Raw genomic sequence first — 24,248 nt, forward strand, 5'->3', positions numbered from 1 at the left:
CGCTCGCGCGGTGTCTTGCCTCCCACCTAACCCTCCGACTCTCAGCCTGAGCAAGAGGCCACCAAAGTGAAACACCAGAAGTACCTCCCTCGTCCTCTTTACCCCTCCCTCCCCTCGGTGACGGAGCCTGATGGCTCTCCCAGGCGCAGCATGTAGGAAGCTGTCAGTGTTGCTACCTTGACAAGTTTTTTCCTGGTCTTTAAGTACTAAACTCACATGTTGCCTTGCTGCGGACCATGGCATCTACTCTGGAGAAGTTCATTCATTCCTTGGACCCCAGAGCCCTCCCCAGGGTCCTCCAAATCCAGTCAGGCATCTATTTCCAAGGTGAGCTTTGGTTGCATTTTGGCAAGGATTTTAGAGTCTGTCTTTGACATTAGGGCCCTCTTGAGACAAGGATGAGGGGGATATGCAGAGGGATGGTGCTGCTGATCTGCTGTCCTTGCAGTTTCCCACCAGTTGCAAATTCCCCTTTGAAGAAAGAACTGTGATGATCAGTGCCTTTGGAGGTGTCTTTGTATGGAGTACACCTCACCTTCTCATAGGCAGAGAGGAGAGCAGGCTTTCCTATAGCTGTAGACAGTCCTCAACGTATCCTGGAAAGAGTCCTGGAATGAGTCATAAACTGGCTTTGTACTTGCACAGAGCTGTCAGTCTAGCAGTCTCACATCACATCACAGAGGTTAGTTGATTAAGTCTAGCACTGGTCTTCTGGGATTGGCAAGGAGCAGTGCTCTCTGTATTAGAAACAGAGAAACTGAGAGACTGGAACGTGACTGTGAGGGACAAGAAGGAAAAGCATTTTCCTGAAGTTCTGCCCTGCGTATAAGGGTCCTTCTCAGTGGCAACAATAGAAAGGGATGTGTTTGAGCCAGACATGAGCATCGCAGGGGCGATGTTTTGCTAGATTTGCCTTATCTATCTCCATGAGATTGTTTTATGCTATTTTTATTGTTGGGCTCTGCTTGTACATGAGGCGCAGTGAAAGGATAGAAAAGAGGCTTGCACTGGAGGGAAAAATTTTTGAACTTGTTCAGGGTGTGGACTGACAGTAAAAATGCCATGTAGTGTTTAGTCAAGCCTATCTATCAATTAAGGAAAAAAGTTATCTCCCTTCCAGTGCAGCTCAGTGGCTTGAGGAAGGACTAGGCAAGAACCCTATGCAAATAGGACTATGCAATGAATAAGCATTATAAATTCCTGCCAGCCAGAGGTGAGAAAGGGAAACTTAGAGCTGCACGAGATAAAACAGAGAGGGCTTTACGAAATGAGCTAAAGCTATATCTGCTTCAGGATTCGCAATATCTGCCTTTATGTTAATCTAAAATTCTCATGCTTCTCTGCAGCAGGAGAGACAATGTGGCTACCATTAACTGTGGCCATGGAAAATCTGCAACCACTGAGCTTACCTGTGGTTGGAGTGGGTAGATTCCTTCTCTCCAGCACTCACAACTACAGTCCTCTTGAGGAGGGAAATAAAACCTAAGCTGCTATCATAGTGCTCCTAATTGCCTGTCCTGGCTGCTTTAGAAACTGCCTAGGACATGCAGTTCTTACTGATGTGCCACTGAAGTAGCATTCTGGGAAACAAACTTGACCAAAATTACTAATAACTTCTGAAAATGTGATTTTCTGCCCTTTCCTCATTTTGAAATGTGACCTGTTTATATTTTCCATTTTAAAATGGGCCAAGAATTTGATTTCAACCTGAAAGGAATTAAAATCTTGCTGAAAATATTACTGTGTAAGGGAGGAAGAATGGAATTTATTTCAACTAAAAGCCAGAAGAAAATTTCTTAAGTTAGAGTAGCCATCATATTTACCTCTTTCCATACACCTACGCAGCAGAAGGAATATAAATTGTGTGTGGCTATACGTAAGTATATGTACATATGAAAACAAAATACCATGATGAATTCGTAGTAGCCCAGCTGTTGGCAGGTTGTATATCCAGAGTTGCTTCAGTTTGTGTCCTGCTGCTAATGGATGTAAAGCTCAGACCACTTTGTCTTCAGAGTTGAGGTATTTCAGTACATGCTTCAATTTACTGTGCAGGCATATGCCACGCTTGAGAACAAGTAAACAACCGAGACTCCAGTGTAGGATATGAGCCATTCTGTGATAGCCTCCTCTCATTCCCTTGACGAGGAAAAGGCTATTGCTGATAACTGCCTGTAGTAAAAGAGCCTGTGCAGCCTTGGGAAGGGGTGGTAGTGTGCCGTGCAGACCCAGAAATGTTTGCACTAAAAGCTGGACCCCTTGTGCTGCTCTTGTGCTTCTTAAACCTTCGGCAGTGCAAACTCTTCTGCCCTCTGCTCTAGGGGCTTCCACTCTGTTATGCTTGTACACTTTTCCAACAGCAAGCTATATGCAATGCTAATACGCCTCCAGATATTTCTTGCTTATACAGTGAGCAGGTCACTGATAAAGAAGTGCTACTTGGCTCCCTCTTCTAACAAAATGACCTATCCCTAAACGCCTAGAAACACTGATGTCCGCTAATATGCTTGTATTTTTTCCTCTCTCTTCTTTGCTTTCATGGAAGTTTGAGTTGCTGTCTGCCTGAAAGGTTTGCAGGATCTAGGGCTACAAAGGTCTTCTTGGGCCTACCTCTCCCAGATCTTTCCTGAGTGCTTTGCTTCCCTCTGTGCCTTGCAGCAGAAGTGAACACAGTGTTCTGTGATTGCATTATGATTTATATTGCCTTTTCTGAAGCGAGAGCAGTGCTTCAGACAGAGTCAGAAGTAGCTTTTTCCTCTTATATTACTAAACAGGAGAGTGCACCACTTTGTACAGTCTGAATTTCCATTAGGACAACCATTCTTTAGTCCTTCCTTGGATAGTTTTTTCCGCTTAACAACCTTTTTGCTTTCTCTTATCACATCCAATATACCAGCACTCACATTCTGGATAATGGCAGGTCTATTGACAGGGAACATGGGTTTATTGCTTAGTTGCAGGGATCAAATCAGAGCATTTGTGTGCTGATTTTACTAGCTGCCAACCCTCTATGAAATCAGCCTAGCCAGCTGATTCTTGCTTGGATTAGCTATTTTATGCTTCAGGTTTCAGTGACTCTTAACGCATTCTTAGTAGACCATGCAGATAGGAAGGCAAGAGATTTATTTTTAAAGCATTACAGTGTTGGGTCTGTTTGAAACTGATCAATCACAAGGGATGAATAAGCTTCTAGGATAAAAAAAAAATTAAAATAATGAGAATCTACACATTGGGGATGCTATGTGTGTTGTCCTCTCCACACCAAAAAATGCAGGGTTTCTTAATGTCAGGTTGAGCAGCTACTCAACAGAGTGTCAAATGCAATAAATAAATAACTAATAAATCCGTTGGAGCTGTCAAATCAAAGCTGTACCAACCAACCAATGAAGGCTGTGGTAAGGAGACAGCAGAGAGCTTAATTTATTCTGTAGCCTTATGAGATGATACACTGGTATGCTATGGAGATGAACCTTCCTTTATTCAATCTGCAAGCAACGTTATCTTTAAACTGCATTTAGTTTTAGATGATTCTGCAAACACACAACTTGCAAATTTGCCTCGCTGCTTTTGAGAGAGTTTCAGTAGCTCTGAAAGTATGAGCCTTTAGAAGGATAGATGTACTTTTTCCATGCGAGGAGATCCTTTAGAAGCTGCCCTGTCAGGCTCCAGGGTGAGAGTGGAATTTGCTTGCCCTTGGGCAGAAGTGATTAAAACAAGTGAAAGTTGTAGAAGATCCCATTCTGCCTTCATACCTATGTAGCACCAAATACTATCTAGGTGTCTGTTTTTAGATGTGGGCCCACCTATTGCAACCCACAGAGGAGAATAACTTGGAAACTTGTGCTGTTTGCACCCACTCAACCAATAGTTTCTCTGTAGGCCTATACAAAATGATGTTCCTGCTACTGTTAAAGAATTTATGATTCATTTAACTGTAGTTGCCAAAAATGCAAATGGGCTGGAATACATAGACCCTGTTTCAATTCAAAATACTTTATTCTAGAGAGGCTAAAGGTGATTGAACTTGGACTTTGTATATCTTTTGCCATTGGTGATGAACGCTGAGATCTAGCCACCTCTCTGAGGAACAGCTCTTCTCTGTTCCTGGCTTGAAACACAAGATCTGTTTTCCCTGAGATAATACCAGTTGTGAAACTGCAGCATTTTTCACACTGTGTCTGGACTTTGGAGTGAGCTGAAGTGCTACCCTGTTTGCCTCGGGCTTGATAGCTAAGATTTGAGGAGCTTGGGCATACCCCCATGTTCGTAGCCTCCTTTCCTTCCACTAGCGTGCGGTGGCGTAGTCAGAGACCCGGTCTATAGTCACTATCTACAACTGTTTGTGCCATTGCACACAGGACTGAATGCAAAAATAGCACTTGCCTTACATGGCTTATCTCCTTAGAACGAACATGTTTGGGTTTTTCAGCAATAACCCGAGTTCTTCCGAAGTGTTTTTGCTTCATCACACTCAAAGGGTCATACAGAAGTGGGGAAATGGTCATCATCCCCCTTTTGGAAACAGGAGGATAGGTGAGAGGAAAGGGTGGCTCTGCCAAGCCCAGGGATGTCACTCCAGGCAGTTTTTTGGGGCTCTGCTGTTCACTGTTCTTGTCCTAACATTTACTGCTACAGAAACTGGGTAGCTGAATAACTGAAGGAAATGGGAAGGTTGATTATAAAATGAGAGCAAGTTTGTCGGATACAAATATCTTGGTAATCAGCAGTGATTAGAAAGAAACTATAATACAGACTGAAGTACATGACAATTTAATAGTTCATTAAAATATGTTATTAGAAAATTAAACTACTGAAACTCCACTGGAAACTGGTTTGATTGACTGAATGTCTTTCTTTGAATATGTTAGTAAATATTGATGCTTAGTGAGCTGAGTACTGTATTGCCGGTGGTTTTTACAGATAGCGGGCAAGTATGGGCTTTCATCTTTATGTTGCAAAAATTATGTCTGTTTTAATACTGATATAATTATTTTATGGATAATTGAATTTAATATTCTTCAGGCTTAATTTAACCAGTGGTAGGATAGTAAAAAGTGCCAAACTTTAATAGTGAAAAATGTGGACCTAATCAAGACAGCTACTCTGTCGGTGTTTCGTGCCGCTCACTATGTTCTCTACCTGCAGTCTCACCATTTTTGTTTTGCCTGACCACAGATCCCACACTGCCTTGTTTTATTCCCCAGAAGCCAAATGCACACATCAGTGATGTGATTAGGGCCCCAAGGATTGGAATTTGTCCAGTACAAAGTAGCTCCTCAGTGCAGTTTGGGTGTTCAAAAGCAGTATGTGTGTTGCGTAAGCCGCAGTGCCAGAATGCCTCCTCTTTACGGCTGACCCGTGAGACTTGTCAGGAAGCTTTATGCTGTCTGCTTTTTTATGGTCAGAAGGACTTTTTAAGCCAGCAGCCTCCAACTCTGCAGGTTGGGAGTGCAATGAAGAAGCAGGCTATAAATGCAATGCTGCTCTCTGTGCTCCCTTTCAAGGGGATCTGGAAAGCGCCAGTCCTGTCATTGCTAGGATAAAAGTGGTGGGAAAAGACAACAGTAGGGTCACGTATACATCCACGGTTAACATCCTCTGAGCCTGATCCTTCTAGACCCAGAATTAAGATGCTCAACATTGCCAGGTGCAAATGCTGTCTCTGAGTGGTAGTTTGCTACTCTGACAGCCGTATATAGAGGCAATGCTAAACAAAGCACTTGGGGATGCACTGATTCTTTGAAGAATGTGAATAGCTCCATTTAAAAACTCTCTTAGGTGAGCCATAAAGCACATGAACATGCTTAGGCTCATGGTTCCTCTTGGTTTTCCTTTGCTTGTTGCAAATCTATGCCTGCTTGCTGTCTCTGCAGTTTCAATTTCACCCTTTCTGCTTCTGTTACTGGGAAACAGCATCTTTCCAGAGTGCAATTCTGTGAGCCTTTCAGGGCAGTGATGGATTCAGCTGGCCATCAGCAGAGCCCTGGAACCAATTATGAAAAGTCTTGTTAATCCTGTAACAGCAGTTAGGCAAACTAAATACAAGAAGAAACCGTGTATGTCAAGCCTCAGCTGCTCAAGTTCTAATTTAGACAAGAAATAACTCTCAACACTAGTAGTTAGAAAATGATCATGTAGGATGGAGTACTTTTTTTTTAAAAAAAAACTAATTTCACAACAACCTAGAAGGAACAAATCCTGCTTTCCTTATCAGTGTGAAAAGCCAATAAGTCAATGAAAATGGAAGGTTATGTCATCTGTAATACATATGAATTAAATAAGCAAGCTGCCTCTTCATGGCTATCAAAGGTGCTTTTTCTTTAGAAAATACAATTTAAATAGGGGCTAAAACAAGAACAACATTTAACAGCTTTGATGAAGGCAATTAGAGTTGTACATCTTAGAGGTGGAGGATCAATACGAATAACCTCTGCATTTACTGGGTGGAGTCTTATCTGAGTGAAAGCCAAAAGGAAAATTATACATGAAATAGTAGAAATACATTGTACAGTGCTTGCCCTTGCTAATTTGACCCATTTTTACAGATATAGAAGCCAAATTTGTCTGTGAAAGTCGAAGAGTTTTTTTTTTTTACCGTGAACATTGTTGCTTCCCTTCTCCTTGATTCAGCAGTTAAGAGCCAGATCCCTAGGTGCAGCAGGAGTAACAGACTGTATGACTTCTCTTCAGTGGTCAGTAGTCAGAGCATGTTGGTACATTTTCTCTTTCTATTAATATGTACCACTGAAACTCTCCTGTACTTGTTCAGACTGCTTCGAAAACATGTTTTATTCTGAACAAGAAGGAAAGTGCCTTTCAGTGAATGTAATATGAGAACAAAACCTAACTTTTATGGGTCAAATATTGCTCATTTTATTCACATCACTGCCCTCAGTGGGATGACTCATCCCAATACAGCGAGAAAAATCTGACCCTCTGTAGCTGGAATTCATGGGGAAGCTGTTTTGAGTGTCTTCTTGTGGGCTTTTTCTTTCAGCAACATTCAGCCTTTCTGTGGATGGCATAGGGGGTGGATACAATATCCAAATTGTCTGGCCTATTTCACGAAGCAGAGATCAATCCCCTGCCTTAAGTTGCCCTCGAAGTGCTGGTTCACTGCAGCAAAGAGCAGTGCCCCTGCTTGTTCTTGCACTCAGACCTCAAGGGATGAAGGAACGAGGTCTGTGGGAGCAGGACCCATGTTCCCCTACACATAAACCTTCCTCCTTTAAAAATGCCAAGACACCTTTCACAAACTCAGAGACAGTGGGCTCTGGGGAGAGGAGGAGACAGCCATAGGAAGTTAGAGGGGAGGGAAGATGCTGGGATAAATGTCTCATGATATGCTGGTCCATGACCATGTTGCTGAAGTAGTTTTTCCTTTTTTTTTTCCCTCCCAAGTAACTAGTGATCAGTGCATGGGAAAACATGGTGTTAGTTTCTATTAGCTGTTTCTCATTAGCTGCATTGGACTGAGGTTGATGGGACAACGGGGCTGTCATCTTGTTGGAGGAAGGTGCTTAAATACATTTCCAAATTCGTGCTCAACTCTCTAGCCTGATCCAACTTAATTTAAACATCTTGCTTAAATCCAGTGCAACAAAGCATATGTTTGCTGTTAAACATATACTTAAATGCCTTGAATAAACATACCTTAAGTAAAAGTAAGTATTACTGCAAAGAAAATGGATGAGACTAAATAAATCACAAACTGCTGCTGTTCAAAAGCAGCTTTCAGCATTCTCCTCATTAATGCAGTAATTCCGACTTGTGAGGGTAAAACCAACAAAAGGTCAAAGATGTTGCATTTGGAACTGTGGTTTCACTTGCTCTTTCCATTATAGTGGGTGCTGCACACATAAAAGCTGTGCTGCCACATGCAGAGTGTGAGCCCTCTGGATAGATGAGAATCAGAAAAAGAAAAAAAAAAAAAGCCGTAAACCCATCAGGAAAGAAATAAATCAGAAACTGCAGAAGTAATTTTTTTAAAAATTCCATTTTGATTGAAATGGCTTAAAGCATTTGACATTTAAAGTTTGACTTTGTATGGCAAAAGATAAATCTTCAGCCTTTGTTTTTTGATGGTTTTGTGCTGGCAAAAATCATACCCTTTGCAGCTTAATTAGATACGATCAAGATGGGATGTCCATTTCTGAACAGCTGTTTGAAGGATATTTACCTCCATGACAATTCAGCAGCAAGCCCTCTTGGAGGATTTGTGCCCCAGACTGACCAAATCAGCAGGTTTTTGTAGCTTAGACTCATGTTAAAAAATGAAGTCCTGTCATGCAGCCCAGTGAGTTGCTCCATCACTTGATGGGAGATTTACTATAGGAATGCCTGCTGCCTGTGCCCACTGTCACCACCACTAGCCCTGGGCCTCTGGAGAATTCTGTGGGCACAGTAGGGTTCAACTTCTACATGGGTGCACCTTTTGGAGGTGCAAGGAAGTGGCGGATAAAAGCCAGAGAGCTGGTTCATGCTCTTTGTAGTCACAGTCTGGGGTTGGGGAGAGAAGCTGGAGGCATGCTTTATGCTTTGCCTGCCATTGTGAATATAATTTTCAGCCTCTTTTTATCCACCCCTCTCCACCCCTCAATGTTAGCTTGTTTTAGTGTGGAAAGTCCAGGATACAGATTATCATCTTTGGTGCTCAGGAGATGTGTGAGTGAAAAAAAACCCAGTACCTTCTCACTGTCAGAAATTCAGGTTGCTTTTCCCTACTGCTTAATCAGAGCATAATATGACTTACTGATAAACAAAACTCTACTCCCCACAACTTTAAAATAGATTTATCTTCTTGATAAAGAGCATAAACTCTGAAGGATTGGCTAACCCCTAAATAATGCCCATAAAGAATGCTATCTCTTTTAGTGACACTAATTATAGGTACATTATGCCCTTCATATTACTTTGAGAGCCTGCAACAGCTTTAATATAACTGTGATTTCAGTTGAGCTGTGTTGTAGCAGAAGCAGGCTATTGTAATTCTGACTGACTGACTATTCCAGGGGGTCATGTCTTTATATGAAAGCAGAACCATCTTGCCAGCCACTGAAATGTAGTCACCTCTGATCTGGGAAGACAGCACCCATATGGGCAACTGATGACAACATAATAGTGGAGAAAGGAGCATTTGGAGAAGGACACTGGGACAAAGTTCTACTCTTTCAAAATGTGTCAAGGCATCTTTCATCTGCTTGCATAGCAGCCAGGTTCCTGCTTCTTTGGATCGTCTTTCAAAGACTTCTCAGTCTGCCAACTGCGACGAATTCGGTGGGTGCTACTGAGAGATGAAAGGCAGAATTTTTTCCTTCAAGGATTCAGACTCATGGAGCTAGGGAGTCAGTGCCTAGTGTTTGGCCTGCAAAGCCTTTTGGTTTTGTTAGGAGAAAAAGTTGGTCTTTGTTAGGAGAAAAAATGAATCGGGGCTATTTGGAAGTGCTTAGCAGAACCCTGTAGCAGACAGGATATTAGACTGGGAGTCAGCCAGTCTGGGTTCAAATTCCAGCTCTGCTGAATGATCCTCTGCATGACCCTTGCCAGGTCTTTTGTCTTCATTACATCACTTTCCCTGGGCCTCCTTGCTGAAGTGCCTAGAGGTTTGCGAGGAGAGGGAGTTAGGTAAGGATGATAGATTACTACTATTTAGTCACTGACTTAACTTTGAGCCATGCTTCCTGTTGTCATCAGTGCAACATTCACCCTTAGAGCAGTCACCACACAAGACTGAGCTGTGAGGAAGGAAAAGGGCAATATTAATTATATGTTTGCTATTCTAGAGTGTATTATAAAATATTTCTCTCAATTGTATCTCATATGCCATGTCATGAAGAACGACATGATCCATCTCAGGCATTCATTGTATTTTTAATTTATACTGTTGTTTCTCATGTGAAAAGACTCTTCTTGTACCTATGAGAAATAAATCAAATAAAGAAGGGCTTATGATAGGGATGAGGGTGGTGAAGCTGCTTAACATTTTAGGAAAGATGGAGGAAAAAGATACTGAACGAATTGTTATGGTTGCTTTGATGTGATCACAGCAGCTGCTAATATGGATTGTCAAACTAGAGATGAGCTTATAAAAGGATATAAATGTGTTTTTCATTGAACAAAGTAGCAATCCAAAAAAGGTGGTTTCAAAGGCAACAAGCTCTTTAATTACAGCCTTCAGGGGCATTGTTTGATCACCGTAAATAAGCTGCTTTACTCTAGGTTTTGCTAAAATGTTTTTTGCATTATATTGCATACATCTTTCTCAAATCAAAAAGACTTAGTCCTTAAGGTTACTGGATTTACATTTTCAATATATCTTACACTTTCTTTGTGGCTTAAATGGGAAAAACACTGGGACTTTATGTGCAACAACAAACAAATGTACTAAAAGAGCCATTTTATTTTATTTTTCAATATATTGTATGTGGGGGTCCACACCACACAGCTAAAGTAAAATCTTTCAAGTTTACACTGTTGCACAGCAGGTATGTTCACAACATTTTAAGACTAATTATCCTGGCTTTTAACGGAAAGAGAATTTTTATTGTCCCTTTTGAAAACCATGTAGTTTCCCTCCCTCCCTTTTAACAGCACAAATATTTGCTGCAAAAGCCTAGATGACAAATCACACAGGTAACAGTTTTCTTGTCTGAATGTAATCTTCATTGTACTATTCCAGGCAAACCGCCAAGCAAGGGCTAAAATCAGGGCTAAGGCAATATAGTTGCAGACAAATGTGTGATTATAATCAATACTATATGTACAATCGTACCCCTCCCAGAATTAATCTGTTCTTGAATGGCTAGCAAAGTTACATTTTTTAATGATTTCTTTTTAACCTAGTATCACTAAAAATGAGGCTTCTGCAATTGTGCGCTCAGTCTGCTGGCCATCCTCCTCCCAGCTTCCGATGCTTGTAATCTTTCTACCTCTTAGTCTGTTTCAAATGAATCTGATAAAGGAGGAGAGACCATGTGGTAATTAAGGCCCATCAGTATGGAAATTTGGGTGGGCATCTACCTGTTTATCAGCATGCACACACACACACACACACACACACACACACACACACACACACACACCCCGATCTATCTGCTCATATTTACGAATATTGCCACGGCTGGTCTCTGACTTTGTTAACTGATGGAGAAATGTAGCAATGTGTGTCAGTTACTCTGTGTTTATTCAAGCTGTCTAATCAGCTCCTCTTCTGGGTCGTGTCTTAGGATGAAAGGTACTTTCCTCTGGCCATGAATCCTGCTGTACTTGGGCACTCTCCACTTCTATGCTGTTAAGAGCGTCTCTACCACTCAGAAGACTTAAAACATCCTTCCTAACTGCTTAATTCCCTTTCCCTTCTCAATGAGGCCAAAAATATGGCTTTTTTTTCTTTTGCCTTTTTATATTAAAGAACACGTTCACTTTCCTTGATAATAGTACAAAGCATTATCTTTGCCAGTGGATTCTGTATCCACTAACAGTTTATTTCTTTGATGGAAGGACACTTGTCTCCTGTAATTCTTGATTTTTTTTCTTACTCAAACCTGTGACTTTTTAAGTCTTAATTTTAATATTGTTTTTTTCCCTAGAACTGATGCCTTTAGATGCATGATCCATTTGCTTTCTGCAACAATCTTATGTTTTGTTCTAATGAAAGACCCTGGGAGCTGAAGTGCTGCAGCAGCCCTGTATGTCAGTTCTGTGCACATTCTTTCAGTGGCTTGTAGTTTGGCATTTATAATCCATCTTTTCCTGAATGCATTATCTTGGCCCTTGATGTTTGCAAGAGAGCCTGCAGCTCCATGTAATGCTTTTTGTAGACTCCAGCTTGAACTCCATATGCTTATCTGCCTCAGGTACTTTATCTCTTTTATGAGTGCAGATTTCTGTTTTCTTGTGTATTTTACCCTTTTCTTGTCATGTTTCAGATTCTCTGCCATCTCTGCAGTGCCAGACCACCATTCACCCTCTAGACCGTTTTATGTATTTCTTATTTTTTGAAAATTCTAATTTCTTTGTCAAAGGCTAATTTTTGGGTTGTCCAGTCATCTTTTTTTGAGTGTTTGGCAGAAGTAGCTAGCCTCTTCTCATGGATATTGCCATTGGCTCTTCAGCCTTGGACCTGTCAAAAACCGATCAGTGTTTTCACTTTTTTGCTAGCTCTATTTATACTTTCTATTTTGTGGTGGAAGATAGGACTTCTCAAACTCTCTGCGGAACAATTTACAGTTAACCTATTGTGCCTGTGGAAAGCAGATTGGATACAAGTAGTAAGTCCTTCAGAACCAACCATAATCAGAAACAGGGCCCTCCTCTGACTCTCCTTTTTATTTCTTGATGCACTCTGCTGTGGATACAGATTGAAGATCGAAATAGTGGTTAATCTTCAATCATACAATTTTTTTGGAGATGTTCAATCTCTTAATTGCTCAGTTCTTCCCCTCAGGGCATTTGCTTAGTTTGCTCTACTCCAGTTACTACTTTATTTGAAAGTCACCCAAAGTCAGTGAGGCCACCAGAAGACTGACTCATCCTGTCTCTATGCTCTTACGGATCAGCACTGCCTAGCATGTAGGCGCACAGTGGGTCCCAACTGGATCTAGTGAAAGGCTTACAAAAAGCTGTCTAGCGAAGATGAAAGCAAATGTGCCTGGAGCCCATAATTAGTCAGTGTAGTTACTTTCAGATGGTAAATGGTTTCTAGGGGTCTCTTTTCAAGTGAGGTAATTTGGAGTGGCCAGCTGTAAATCTACAATGAACAAAAAAGATTCAAGAAGCAATGAGCTAGCATTTTGGCTATGTTTTTGCAAATATTCATTCAGGGAGCAAGAATATTGGAATCCTTTGCTCATCTTTCCATGTTTCTATAATGCAGAGTCCATCATATTGGGTCTTCTGGGATTCCCTCTATCTAATAATACTGTGGTTGCCTGTGATCTCTGTACTGTGTCTGATGAAAGGAAGGAGGTACTTCAGCACAAAAGGAATATTACCCTCGTCACGACTGTTCAATCTTTCTCCCTCTCTCACTCTAATATGAAATAAGTATTGCATATATACTTTTCTGACTGTCATAAAATATCCTATGGAGCTCAGCTAAAGCAATGAGAGCTATGATAATTCCTCATGTGTTTGTTAGAGCAGCAGCCAGGCTACTGATGGGAGCTGTAGCAATATCCAGTGAAGACAGCTGAGTTAGTCAATGTTGAATTGCTTGGGGGCTAAAGGGAGAGCAAACAACTATGCAGTGTATTTACAGTAAGAAAAACAGATTGTTCTTTTATAGTTAAAGGTTAGTAGCTCTCCTGGTTTTCTGCTTAGTACTAGATTAGCTGAAAGACTGCATCAACAGCACGTTCTTTCACCTGACTGTGGTTAATATATGTGAGCATGATGCTAAGCATCATGCTGATGTGCAACAGAAAGTCTGTAGCCTGCTGGGGAGTTTGGAGTCTAAATATACCAGTCCCCTTGATCCTGTGTAGAAGACGCAATTGCATGTTGCCACCTCCAGCTTGCCAAAAGCATCTGCCACGTAACTTTTTGTCTAGATTCCCCTTGCACAGGGGTGAAAGTACCTGTCATCGGTACCTACATCGGTACCTGTCTTCCTCAGGGTAGCATCTGGGGATTTCCTGATGGCCATGTCAATTGCAAGAGAAATCCACAGGCAACAGAAAAGTTTGCTCAGACATTATTTTACAATAGAATAAACTTAATCAGTTACTCAATGTTACTGTTATTTATTTTCCTGTCTTGACACAAAGCTGTTGCCTGTGTGGTGCTCCTCAGAGACTTTCAGTTCAGGCTAACGTCAGAATGACTTTTCCTGAGGTTGGTGTCTCAGTGACATCCAGTGAGGTGGGGGTGGTGGCAGTGAAGTGCTTGTCTCCTGCAAGGGCTGCAGTAGAGTTGATAATTACATCCCAGACTTGTTAGGCCAGGGATATGGTTGTGTCTGGAATTAACCTTTAGTGAACATTAGGAAAAAATTGCCAGACTAATAGTTGCATTTCTGATAGGACACTTGGCAAAAAAAAAAAAAAAAAAAAAAGACAGAGCTTTTCTTTCCACCTAACAAGGAAGCCATGCAGTAGATATTGTTACTTTCTATAGGTAGTGAGTTCTGCAAGCAATGGCAATAGCTGAATACAGACTGTCTCAATTATTGAAAGCTGCTGTATAGCCGAAAGTCCAGTTTTAAATATCTCTCATTGCTTGAGACCATTCTAGTTTACCCAGATTAAAAGGGGAAAGGAAAAAAAAAAAAAAAGAAAAAAGAAAAAGAAAGCTTTGAAGAAGATGCAAGAAAGGGCTACTGGAAGGATTGTAGAAGGTTAAAACTATCTTCTCAGAGGAAATTAAGAGAACTTGTTTCTTGTAGGTTTTCATCAAAAATATGTGTAGGGAAGGGACAAAATTAACTTGTAAATAGTTTTGGAGAGAAAGGAATGAAAATGAGAGAAGAAAAATGTATTCAAGCAGATGAACAATGTTAGAAGTAGAGCAAAGAAGTACATGCAGCAAAAACAGTGTTTCCAAAACAGTAGAAATGAGAATAAGGTTTCTCACCATGAAGGAAATGACGTTCTGCACTGAGATTCCAGAAAGAGCATTTTCAAATAATTTCAGAAGGAGATTAATAAATTCAAGGAAGGAATTGCACAGCATCAGAAGAACTGATGCTGGCATTAAAGTTAACATTTGGGATGAGAGGCTTTCTGTGTTCAATTTAATGCTATCTACAAATGGAATTGAAAGAAGACTTAATCCTCATGTGTTTGCTGCACTGCCTTTATATAATTAATTAATCCCATGCCTCAAAGCTTCTGCTAATCTCCTCCAGGGGCCAGGGAGAATTTTCCGTCTTCTGCATAACTTGGTTTTTGTTTTGATTTCATTTTATTTTCTTTTTTTTCCCTTCCTCCTCTGAAACAGCAGAGATTGGCCACAGCTAGGCCAGAAAAGGTATATGGTAGGGTGAGCTGGCATCCCAGGTTTTGCTGAAGAATCTCTGAAATGCTTGATTGGGTTGTCTTGTTCATACACTCAAAAATTAAACTTCTGAACATCACAGACAACAGAAGAACCCTTTTTTTTTTTTTTTTGCCAGGGAAGAACCAGTAGTTTCTAGGAGAGCTTTCTTCTGCTACAGCATGGGGCAGGGGCCACTTCCTAGGATTACTGCTGAGAAGTTATCAGCTTTCACATTTCTTGTACATTCTTGAGATTTCATGTTACTGTAGAAATTTCAAAACTTGGTTGCATTTTGTCATCTTCTGATCTCTCTCAGGGCATCTCGCAGAGTCTGTGTTTTCTGTCCTTTGTTGCGGTCTGTTGTTTTCTATAGGGTATGCTGTATGCCTTGCACTGTGCACAGGGACCTTTCCTGCCTCAGTTCCACTGCCTGCTGTTTTGCTGAGGCTGTCCTTGGTGACCCAGGTGGACCCATGCTCAGAGTCATTCCATTTCAAAATCATAACTTTGAAATGCTGGTCCTTGCCGGTATGGAGACATATATCTAAGAACAATGTACAGGGCTTAGAGATAACTGAAGTCATGAGATGGATTTGCTTGTGACACTAAGGAAGAAGATTAGAATCAGGTTATTAATGTAGATTAAGGATATTTCATACAATTTTTTAAAGGTATTTTTGCTTTCATTCAAAGAGATGAGGATTTTTGAAAAAAATTGGAGAAAAAAGCTTAATATCACTTTTCTTTCCTTTTGTATTTCTTTTCAGGCTCCATCTATGAAATGTTTGGAAATGAATGCTGCCTGTCAACAGGAGAAGTGATTAAAGTTATTGGGTTCAAAATTAATAAGCTCATAGCAAGTATCTGTGAGAATAATGAAGACAGCCAGTTTTCAGCCAAAGTGGAATTACCACTGAATTTTCCTGGTATAGTATTTCATGAATACATGTTTTTGAGGAATTATAACCCTGAGTAATCACCTTTGTTCCTTTTATTGATTTGCTGTCTTGATTGATATTTGTCTGAAGTTACAGCGTAGCTGTCAAGGGTACAGTTTTACCAGATGGCACAAGATACATCAAATCATTTTTAAATTTCAACTCTTACAGCTCTCTTTCATGCCTGGATAGAAATTATTATTGCTAAAATTTTAAGTAGTAATGCTTTCTGCACTTCAGATCACTCGACTTTAAAGAGTTGTGAAACCGTCTTTTCAATTAGTTGAGACTTTGGCAAACTTTGAGCTGAAGTTCTTGCTGTGTACTCAGGCTATAATTTATTTATTGATGATGTAGTATTACTGTATTGTTCTGAATGTAAAATATTTAAAATAATTTGCTATACTTTGTTTATATTTTAATTATTTATTTTAATTCAGATGGCCAAATTGGATAATCCATGCCTGGGAACAAGATTAGGGGAGAATGGATTTATTTTTTTTTTTCTGCTAGAAAAAGTTTAGGCTATTCTGTAGAGAAGTCCCAAGATGGCCACTGTTTGGAGCATTGACCTGAAATTTGGCTTCTGGTACGATGATACTTAAGACATGTCTTCTTCTGTTATGTGACCTTGTTAAGGAGAACTGGCCAAAACCTTCTTTTTCAGCAACTCTTATATGTCATGTTTATTTATTTTTCAATTCTGCTTTCATCTGAGTTCCTCTACGGTTAGGGCCCAGGCTTTATGAAATAGGAAAATGACTGAAAAGCAGAAGGGGAAGCACTGGACTCTCTCTCTCTGTATGTGTGTGTGTGTGTGTGCACGCGTGCACTTATTGGGGAGGAAATAGGGGAAGCAAGTGAGGTTAGAAAATTGGTAAGGAAAGATTTGGCTTAGATCTGGGAGCAAGGCAGAAGGATAAAGCCCTGATATGCAAAGAGCTGGGACTGGAAATGGGGGCAGAGTGAGGAATCCGCATCACGGGGCTACAGACCCCCACAATACACATGTTGGGGGATTTCTTATGCTGAAAGAGATGACAGGAGCCCGAATCCCCCCCCGGGTCTCCCCAGGTGAGGGGGCTGGAGAGGGGGAGCTGAGGGAGGAGGCCAGCAGGCCTTGGGGATGGTGCCCGGGCTGGAGCTGCTCCGAGAGAGGCAGTGAGGTGCTTGCAGTTGGGAATGCCGGAGAGGGTGCGCAGGACGGCACTTCACCCCTGGGGCAGGGCTCCTCGGCCATTCGCACGGTGGTGCAGTGCCTTCCCCTGCTATAAGGAACAAATATATGGAGGTCCTAAACCCGTGGCACTTCAGTGGTCTGTGTGAACATCTGAGAGGATGCCAAATGATGGAATTTCATGGTGAAAGGAATGTGTGTGTGTATTTTTTTTTTTTTTTTTTTAACACAGTACCTTACATGCATACATACAAAAATATGTAACAGTAGCAATAGTACTAGGAGAGTATTCAGGTATTCATATTTGCAAGATGGCAGCTGTCAGAGTAAGGTTGTCTGTGCAAGGGAGACAGTCAAGGTCTATAGGAAATTGTGGAGAACTCCCAGATCATTATTCTCCCACAAGTCCATGTCACACTTGCTACCCACTTCCACCTTCTTTAGCAAATGAGACAGGGACCTGGAAGATGACAAGTGTTTTCACTACCTCACTCTGCTTTAGTCCCAAACCACAGTCTAGTTAGCGTGCTGGATGAGGCAGCATGCGTATAGAAAAAAATAGCACATAAACATTTAATTAACACTGTATTGTAATGCACGCATATTGGAGGCTACATTAATGCTGCACAGGGAAACATAATATGGATATCTGCTAATGTTCGAATGCTTGACTTAGTCAGCTCCTTGATGGTCTTCTAACGTACTGCTGCGAATATGCTGATGTGCGCACATGCATATATATTGTTTAGGTTATGCCAGTATCCAAACTGTTACACATATTTTTGCAGCAGAAAGCAAGGCCTACCTCTTGATCCAAGTAAATGTAAAAACACATAGGAGTTCACTGTTTCATCTGAATTCCTCAGGAAAATATTTTCTGCCATGCCTTCATTTTCCATCTCCAAAATATAGATTTCTCCCTGAAGTAGTCCTATGCATCAATTTCTGTTTCCCAGTGGATCCTCACTTTGCTTTCATGTTTTTCTTATCCAGTAAATAAGATACGTTTGTATGACCATTTGTTAAAAGACTTTTTTTAGAACACGTACCATTTTCAAGCACTGATAGGGCCCAGACGTAGCCATCAAAGACATTTTAATTATTTGTGGCTATCTAGAGATATTAAAGTACTGCTGTATTGTGAACTCTCTAGATACTTTGTATTTTTCTTGAATTCTAAGCTTCTTTGCTATTAAAATTTATTCTATCACTATAGGAGGTTATATTTGAACTATTGATTGGCAGGGGGTTGAACACTGGAATCCTAAAACATCCAACACAATTGAGTGATAAAAGTAATCCTACATTTATTAATGTTGAATCTCCTGATTTTTAGGACAGAGTGACTTGTCGTTTCAAATACTTCAACTTGGTGATCTCAGATTTGCTGGCAATCAACTGATCAATTTTACAACTTAATGATATGCTGTCCTCTCAAGCACATGCACTGGAACAGGTTGCCCAGAGAGGTTGTGGAGTCTCCTTCTCTGGAGATATTCAAGGCCTGCTTGGATGCAACCCTGTCTAACATGCTCTAAGTGACCCTGCTGAGTGGGGAGGTTGGACTAGATGATCTCCAGAGGTCCCTTCTAACCTTATTGATCCTATGAGCCTGTGTTTAAATTCAGTGTAAGCACTACATTTGCATGCATACCTACAAATGCTCACAAATAGTATTCTAGAAACCTGGGTATTCTTTTCTGCATTAACTTATTTCACCAGAAATGTAAATTCAGTGTTCATTTTGCTACAGTTCATCATTGCTATCCTCCACATGATAGGTAGGATTGAAGAGCAGCAGGTTATAATATCACTTCTTATTAGCCCAACAGGGAGCACTGCTGTCTCTGTCTCTTTCCCGCATGCATATGCATCCTTTTCCACTCGAGTTCCTTTCGGAAAGATGAAACTCTGTCATCTAATTTATTTCGTAGCTAAAGAATGATTGTGCTTTACAAAGTTAACCTGTCTCACACTGTTTTTTGACCTTTCTCCATTTATAAAGCTGTCACTCTATTACACTTACGATCTGAATGAAACATCATATTAGGTTGTTGCTGGCTTGGCCCATCTCTAGAACAAAACACAGAATGGAATTGGAGTTGATCTTTTTACGCTGTCACTGATTGACTTCAGTAGAAATCTCATTGGGTCTGTAGAACTCTGGCATTGTGTTTATATTGTACTTAGAGTGTTCACTTGGCCATGCTGATGTAAAGAAACCTTTTGTTTTAATGTTATTTTCGATTTCCTTTATTGTGAGTTATCATTTCCATCAAATGGGCCCATTTATCCTTTCACTATGCATACTGGCATAAGTAAGCAACAATTCTATTCAGGTTACATGGAGGATAACATCTTTGTGAGAGAAGCATTGGCTTTAAACAAGCTTTTCTCTTTGTCTTTCAGAACGTATTTGCAATCTACAGAATTTCTTTTTTCTACTCTGGCAAATCAGATTCTAGATAAAGGCCTAATCTGGCCTTTGCATTAGAGAAATCACTGCAACCGCAAGTTCACTATCTGTGTTATTTCATTTTAGTCTCATTCTAATAATTTGTTCTTTTTCATGCTTCAGAAGGCCAGGCTATTCTTTCTGTACTCATACACTGGACCAAAAAAAAAAAAAAAAAAAAAAATCTTCTGTTCTTTTAGATACTTCAGTAACTGCATCTAACAGCATTTTGCACCACAATTTTCACTACTAACAAGTTGTCACAGATGGACAATTTACACATCTGAACTATGTGCTAACACAAATGATTTCCTTTTATTTCTTAATACTCCTTGTTCTGCAAAAAATATTGCTGTGTTCTCTATCTTCTCAGTGCTATGACAGTTGCCACTGCTCACTCCTACAGGCCACAAGACAGGGGACCTGTCCATGACCATGCAGCACATGAGTGAAAGAACTGGCATTAAACATGGGAAGGTTCATCTTGATATGAGTTAAAATGCTGCCAGTCTGAAAGAAACCACTTGGAGTTAGTGGAGTGAACTCCCTGTAAAACAGTGACAGCAAAATCAGTCCCTAGGCCTCCAAGCCAAGGGTGATGCCTACTATACTGCTTTTATGCAGTGAAACTTATCAGTTGAGGAGGGGTAGTGAGGAGCTGGAAGGGACCAATGGCTCTGAAAATTCACCTGATTTCTTACCTTATCTTCACATCAGCATGGTTGACACTGGGAAGGTAGTGGAGAAAACCTCCTTCAATCTGGGGAGAGAAAAAAGCAGCAGGAGACAAAGGGATGAGAGCAAGGGGTCAGCCTTTGGGAGAGGAAGGGGAGAGGATGATGCTGGAGCGGATGAAGGGGAGGAGGGAGGGCAGTCGGCATGAGAGAAAAGAGGAACGGCAATCAAGGCAGCTCCAAAGAAGCTGGAAATGAACTCTTCCCTTTCTTCTGCTTTATTTTGGGCAATAGAAACTGCTAGAGTAGTACAAAGGGTCTTTCTGCTTTATTTTCCTTGAAAGCTACTAGGTGAGTCTTACTGCTGCTTTTCTCTTGTTTTGTTTTTGTTTTTGTTGTTTTTTTCCCCCTGTGGGGAAGAGAAGAAAAAGAGAGAATGAAAAGGACAGTCCTTTACTTCAGGACTCTAATGGAGGCTGAAAATGAGAAGTCTATAAAACTACAGGGAGATACGCTTTATCACTCCCTAACTAGTACGAGAGCCACATGTTATTCTGTAAAAAGATGTTTCCTAGAAACATGCTTTGCCATAGGACTAAATGGGTGATCCTCAGACCTTCTTTTCTCTCATACCAGTAAAAATAACTTTTAAAAATCTCTCAGCCCCCTCACCCTTCATCATATTTATATACACCGATGCCTAAAGCATGTTCTGAAAGTTGGGGAGTGATTAGGTTTGGGGCTGACTAATCATAATGCTATAGCTAGACAGGTGAAATCCCATTAAGTGTAAAAGACTGTCATTATTATGTATGTATAGATGTTCCTCTCTCTCTCTCTCTCTCTATTTTTCCCCAAACTATTGGGGAATTGGTTGCAGATCATATTATATTTAGAAAGCAGATCTATGTGAGCAATAATGCCAGCTCTCAATATGCCAGCTGGACCTTTTGCCAGATTCTCTATTTCCTTCTATTTCTCCCTCTCAGATGTCCACCTAGCTGTCTTAGAAAAGTCTGAGTGAATTTAAGTCATTCATTTTATGATTTATGAAAGAGTACAAAAATATTTGTTTGACCTCAAAATGTCCTAACTTTAGCATCTCAGACTTGCCATATGTCTCCTACTCCAGAGGATTTGTCACTATGTTAGGTTTGGAAAACATTTGGTTTTGTAATTTGATTCATAATGACTTTAATGAGATTATGAATAGTTCCAGATAGTAGTTTTCTAAAGACATTTCTCCATGAAAAACAAATAAAAATAAATATATAAATATCATAGCAAGGAGGATATTTGTGGGAAGACCCCATGGCAGATTTTGACAGTTAGTTAGGAACAACAGTGACTTTCACCTGTCACATCAGAATAACTTTTTACATATTCACCTCTTATCTGCAGAAAAAGAAACATATGGAACTTTACATTCTCATAAGCATAAACAGGTGGCTATTAGGTGCCTTTAATTCATTGACCTTATCAGTACAGAAGGTCACTATGCAAGTCCATATGGTTCTTTAGTTGTCTATGCAAGCATTCTGTTACTGAAATTAAGAAGACCAGCAGAATGGAAGATGAAGATTTTTCTGCTCCAAACCCTGACAAAGTCAGCCTGCCTGGGCCCGAGGGGATAATCAATTGTCTAGTTTTGTATGAGACCTGATAATTACACTTCCATATGAAGCCTGCTTTCCAACACAGACTGCTCATCAGTTTATTGCTGATATAGCTGCCTTCCAAACAGCTCAGTCGTCCCGGGGAAATTGGTAGAGTCTGAGTCTAGTGTCAAACTCCCAAAGGAGAGGAATGTTTCTCATACCTGTGCCTTGCCAAATAGTCTCAACTGCAAATGTTTTTTTAATATGATTTATGGAGGCTTTTTAACATACTTCTGAATGTTTTCTAGGGGCAGTACATGTGCTCTTCTCTGGCAGATGGGTAAACATAGTTATTGCCTTTGGGATACATCATATGTACTTTGAATACACTTTTTTTTTAAGGAAGAATGCTCCTATTCCCTTCACCAGGGTCTTGTCACTAATATTTTGTAAATGCTGATGAACCAAGTTTGTCTTGATCTACATTGATAGCTCCAGCAGTGATAGGACTGGGGAAGCTAACTTGCTTGTTGATAATGATATTAAAAACAGCTGTGGGAAATGTTAAGCATACTAGTAAGAAAGAAAAGCGTGTTTAAGTTGTGTTGGTGCAACTACATTCATGGATGCAGATTTGCTGCAACCTAGAAAAAAATCTGGAGGCTTTCCCATAGTGCTGCGGTGAGGACATACGTATAGAGGATATATTTGCACAAGCACAATAATTTCACATAGGAAAAGCTTACTATCATGCAGACAACTGTCAAAGTACAGAAGTGTGGAAAACAGTTACATAGGCACAATTAGTGACTATTTCTGCAATAAATCAAATAGCTTACTGTTTAGGCTGCTAATGGAGCTGTTAGTTGCCACAGTTACTAGTGGTCTCATGGGATACTCAGAACCAAACATGCCCAATCTGGTAATAAATTCAGTTAAAAGCTATTCAACATACAGAATCTTAATGGCATATTCTTTAACAACAACGGTGTAAAAGCTATCAAGTGAATGTAGCAGTTTCTGTTACAGTAGACTTCAGATCACAGTGATTCTGTGGCAAAAAAAAATGGCTGTTTTGGTGGTGGGAAGGGTTTGATGTATCCTGGTTTTAGGAATATAATCTTAGGAGGCTCCTTCTTAAGAAACCTCTCCATGCAGGCTTCTCAATGGTGTCAGTACAAGAGTTTGTGTGGGATGGGTGAAAGGGTGAAACTGGGTAAAGGAACTGGTCTGGGAGAAAATGAGCAATCTGGAGGTTATTTTTAACCAAAGCAATTCTTCAACCTAATTTGTTAAACAGTCCCTCAATTAGGGGAAGTGTAGAGAGGGGAGTAAGCGAGCTTCTTCCCAGCTTCCAGCAGGCAGGTGGAAGGAGATGACCCATTCAAAGCAGCACCGCTCCTGAACAAAATGCACCAAGTGCTGCCTGAATTCGTGGCCCGAATGTGCCCAACTCGCGTGAGGTGCATGACTCTCACCAAGCTATGTGGACTGGCTGTGCATTACAGCCAACATTGTGGGGGCTGCCAGGCTCATTGCTCTGGAGGAGAGCAAAAAGCTCTCCAGTGGTGGGCCAGCACGCTGCTCGCTTGAAGCTGCAGAACCAGGCTCTGTGCACCAGCAGTGTCCTGCCTCGCTGAGATCATGGTTCGTGCCTGGGAAGCCTGTCTTTTTCTCACGCTCTCGTTCCCATGAGAAGGGAGCCATGACCCATTTGGCCCCAATTCCCACACTCAGTGACTAGGGTGGAAGGGATGCATGCTGTAGATGTATCTAACCCCTTGTCCAGACATGGTATAAACCGCTCATGAGATGTGGAGCTACCACAAAAGTCTCTATCAGTGATGGACAACATTTCTTGAGGCCCATGCCATTATTCCTGCATAACTGTAACAGTGGGAGCTTTCCTTGAAGGCAAGGATGCTGTACACTTTGTATGGTCCATAGGAGGCAAAAATGTGTAGCAGTAGGGCCCTGGCTTTTCTGGCTGGTTGCCTTTTGGTCAAGGAAGCAAAAACAAAAAAAAACAAAACAAAAAAAATTATCTTCCTAGGAGCTTGGCTTTGTCACTGTTAATTTGTGGGGCCCCCCTGCCTTGCAGACCCGGCCTAGGAGTAACCTCTACGTTCAGTTCGGTTCACTAGGAAGTGAACCTTAGTCTATGATTGTTCTAGAAAGCTGCAATATAATTCCATGAGGCAGCGTTCACATTGCTGCATCCTGAGAAGGAGACAGCTTAATCACCCAGCTCAGCTAAGCCCCACTGTTTAGTCCTCTAAACTGTCTACTTCATCTTCCTCCTATGGAAACACTCACACAAATACAGAAATGTACACATTTTTCTTGCTGTGTGGACTCTTAATGAGACAGCTCCAAGGGGCATGATTAACATGAAATAATAATGTCCCTAGGGGTTAGGGAAGCTCAAAT

General features: G+C 40.8%; 1 protein-coding gene across 1 annotated transcript in view; it reads left to right on the plus strand.

The window, feature by feature from the left end:
- Positions 1-236: 236 nt before the first annotated feature.
- THEMIS (thymocyte selection associated) overlaps positions 237-24,248 on the plus strand; it is an 84,874-nt gene continuing 60,862 nt past the window's right edge. The window contains exons 1-2 of the mRNA XM_062570913.1: positions 237-327; positions 15,744-15,902. Coding sequence (XP_062426897.1) covers positions 237-327; positions 15,744-15,902 — 250 coding nt within the window. The remainder of the gene's footprint in view (positions 328-15,743; positions 15,903-24,248) is intronic.

Source organism: Rhea pennata, chromosome 3 (genome assembly GCF_028389875.1).
Source record: "Rhea pennata isolate bPtePen1 chromosome 3, bPtePen1.pri, whole genome shotgun sequence".
Taxonomy (NCBI): Eukaryota; Metazoa; Chordata; class Aves; order Rheiformes; family Rheidae; genus Rhea; species Rhea pennata.